The sequence below is a fragment of the Dipodomys ordii genome, unplaced genomic scaffold (assembly GCF_000151885.1).
Source record: "Dipodomys ordii isolate 6190 unplaced genomic scaffold, Dord_2.0 Scaffold23, whole genome shotgun sequence".
Lineage (NCBI taxonomy): Eukaryota > Metazoa > Chordata > Mammalia > Rodentia > Heteromyidae > Dipodomys > Dipodomys ordii.
Genome location: NW_012267239.1, coordinates 3,772,039 through 3,774,702, shown reverse-complemented (window position 1 = coordinate 3,774,702; position 2,664 = coordinate 3,772,039). Strand labels below are relative to the sequence as shown.

General features: G+C 64.8%; 2 protein-coding genes across 2 annotated transcripts in view; one reads left to right on the top strand and one right to left on the bottom strand.

The window, feature by feature from the left end:
- Positions 1 to 865, top strand: part of Gas2l1 (growth arrest-specific 2 like 1) — a 4,169-nt gene extending 3,304 nt beyond the window's left edge. Inside the window, exon 4 of the mRNA XM_013014268.1 lies at positions 9 to 865. Within this exon, the coding sequence (XP_012869722.1) occupies positions 9 to 572 (564 nt within the window). The 3' untranslated portion in view covers positions 573 to 865. The remainder of the gene's footprint in view (positions 1 to 8) is intronic.
- Positions 866 to 998: 133 nt separating this feature from the next.
- The window catches only part of Rasl10a (RAS-like, family 10, member A), a 6,046-nt gene continuing 4,380 nt past the window's right edge, over positions 999 to 2,664 (bottom strand). The window contains exons 5-6 of the mRNA XM_013014267.1: positions 1,809 to 1,933; positions 999 to 1,530 (exon numbers count right to left, since the gene is read on the bottom strand). Coding sequence (XP_012869721.1) covers positions 1,263 to 1,530; positions 1,809 to 1,933 — 393 coding nt within the window. The 3' untranslated portion in view covers positions 999 to 1,262. The remainder of the gene's footprint in view (positions 1,531 to 1,808; positions 1,934 to 2,664) is intronic.

The following is a 2,664-nucleotide window of genomic DNA, read 5'->3' as shown; positions in this document are numbered from 1 at the left end:
GCCCCGCTCCCGAACTGGCTGCCACACCCGCCAGCCTCTTCCGCACACCCCTGCAGCTTGACCCGCAGCAGGAGCAGCAGCTGTTCCAGCGCCTGGAAGAGGAATTCCTGGCCAATGCCCGCGCCCTCGAGGCTGCTGCCAGCGGGACCCCCGCCGGACCTGCCCCCGACCCGGCTCGGGCCCCGGATCCTCCGGCACCCGACTCGGCCTACTGTTCGTCCAGCTCTTCCTCTTCCTCGCTCAGCATCCTGGTTGGCAAGTGTGGGCAAGCGGGGGACTCCGGCCGGACAGCCAACGGGATGCCTGGGCTCCGCAACCAGGCCCTATCCAGCTCCTCCGACGAAGGCGGCCCTTGCGTTGGCATGGGGGCGCCCCTAGATGCACTTGGGAGCCCCCTGCCGGGCCCAGAACCCACAAGGACCTGGGCACGGGGCCGGATGGACACACAGCCAGACCGTAAACCCTCCCGCATCCCCACGCCTCGGGGCCCCCGCCGCCCGTCCGAACCCGCGGAGCTCGGGGCCTGGCAAGCCCTTCAGTCTGTCACCCCGAGAGATGAGCCAGATTCCTGAATGTGATGGATCAGTCCAGCTGCTCCCCAAATCCACTCCTTGTTATTTTCCTTTGTGGCCTTAACCTGCCCTTTGCATCAGGGAGCCCCCTACATACCAGACCTCACGGGACCAGACCCCTCGGGACCACGCGGCACAATGGGACCTCTGCTGTACATTCCGGTTGGGGGGGGATGAGCATTGCTATTTAATTACTAATATTATTGAATGCCTTAGAGGAGGCCGGCCCAGCCCGGTGTCCTGAGGACCAGCGGTTCAGCAGAGCCTCTGACAGTAAAGTTTTGCTCCAGCCACCTGTCTGTTTTTGGCCATTGCAACCCTCAATACAAGTTGGGATTCTGGTGTTCATTGCTATTATGGATTCATCCCTGGCACCTCTGACCTCCGGGGTCAAAGTTTCTAGTCAAACTCCCAGGTGCGCTTAAATTGTTTTTTATTACCTCGTGAGAGGCGTGGCTTAAAAAGAGCGTCCAAAGAAGCTCCAGGAGCAGTCTGAGTGCTTCTAATCACATTCATAGTCGAGTCTTTAATCAGTGGGGCAGCGACCCAATGAAGTCCCAGAAAAGACTGATCTTATCCAATGGGGCGTGGGTCTGGCTGGGTCCAATGAAGTTCAAAGAGAAGCCTGTTGCCTAGGAGACGGGGCGGGAACTCCGGTTGTCCAATCGGGGAGGAGATCGCGCTGTCCGCTCACATGAGGCTGCAGCGCGCCGGGTGCAGCGCCCCCTGCAGGCGCAGGGCCGGGTGCGCGGGGCGGGCACGCACCAGAGCGCAGCGCAGGAGCTCACGGAAGAGACGCAGCACGTGCCAGTTGTACTTGGCCGAGCACTCGAGGTAGCCGCAGCGCCATCCCCGGCGCACCAGGGCGGCCAGCGCACGCCGGGGTCCGAAGCGCAGGCGCTGCCGGTCCCGCTTGTTGCCAACCACCAGGATGGGAGCCTCGGGAGCGCCCGCCGGCCTAGGTAGTGGCCAGGATAGGGAACCGTGCGCGGGGCTGAGGACTCCGCCCCCACGAGGGTTCCCCACGCAGGCGCATTCCCTACTATGCCAGGGACCCACCCCCAACACACACCAGACTCGGGTGTGCCAGAGACCTCGTACAAACGAGACCTTTCCCCGGGCAAAGGCCTGAGCCAGAACCCCGCCCCCGACCCCAGACCCAGCCGACGACGGGGACCCAGCCTGCCGCCCCGCGCGCAGGCCCCGCCCGCCCGCAGCCCCGCGGCCGCCGCCCACCTGTTCTCCGCGATGCGCTGCCGCAGGGCCTTCACGTAATCGAAGCTGTCCGGGCTGCAGATGTCGTAGACCAGCACAAAAGCGTCCGTGTCCTGCAGGCTCCAGTCCTTAGGGTCCGGCCACTCCTGGGGGCGGAGGCCAGGGGATGCGGGAGTCTTCTTCCTGCTCCCTAACTCTCTGCTGGCGCGTGACGCCAAACCCCACAGTTCGCCCTCAGGCCTCGGTGAACCTACAGCCAGCCTCCTCTAAGCTCCGGGCCTCCACCTCCCGGCCGCCTGTCGGCCTTCAGCTCTCCTTCACCTCAGGGCCTCCCTTCGCTTCTCTCACCCCAATCTTCCTCTTCCCCAGCTCAGCTCCACCATCGCCGCCGCTTACGGCTGCCCGGCCAAGCCCCAGGCCTCAGCCCGCCGCCCGCAGCTGCGCACACCGAAGCCTCCGAGCACCTGCCGCGCTTCCCACCTGGAACGCTTTTACCACTTATTTTTACTTAAAACTCCACCTTTCCAGGTGCAGATCGACCGCCACCCCCTCCAGCCCGGGCTGTGCATCCTGCCCTGCCTTTTCCTCTCAGCACGGAGGTCTGCCCTGAACCTGGCACCGATCACTAGCCGAGTCTGCCCCAGGTTACAGCAATGAGGGACGATGCCCGGTCGAAACTACCCCCGAGTGTCTCGTCCCAGTTTCTCCCCCTACGGCTCCGTCCAGGGTCCCACACTCGCAGAGGCAGGCAAAGAAAAGAGGCGCAGCCGCGGGGCGGAGGAAACGCCCGCCACGGGCGAGATCGCCCTGCGTGGGACGCCCGCGGGCTCCGACACGCGCCGCGAGACGCACAGCCAGCCGTCCGTCGGTCCGTCCC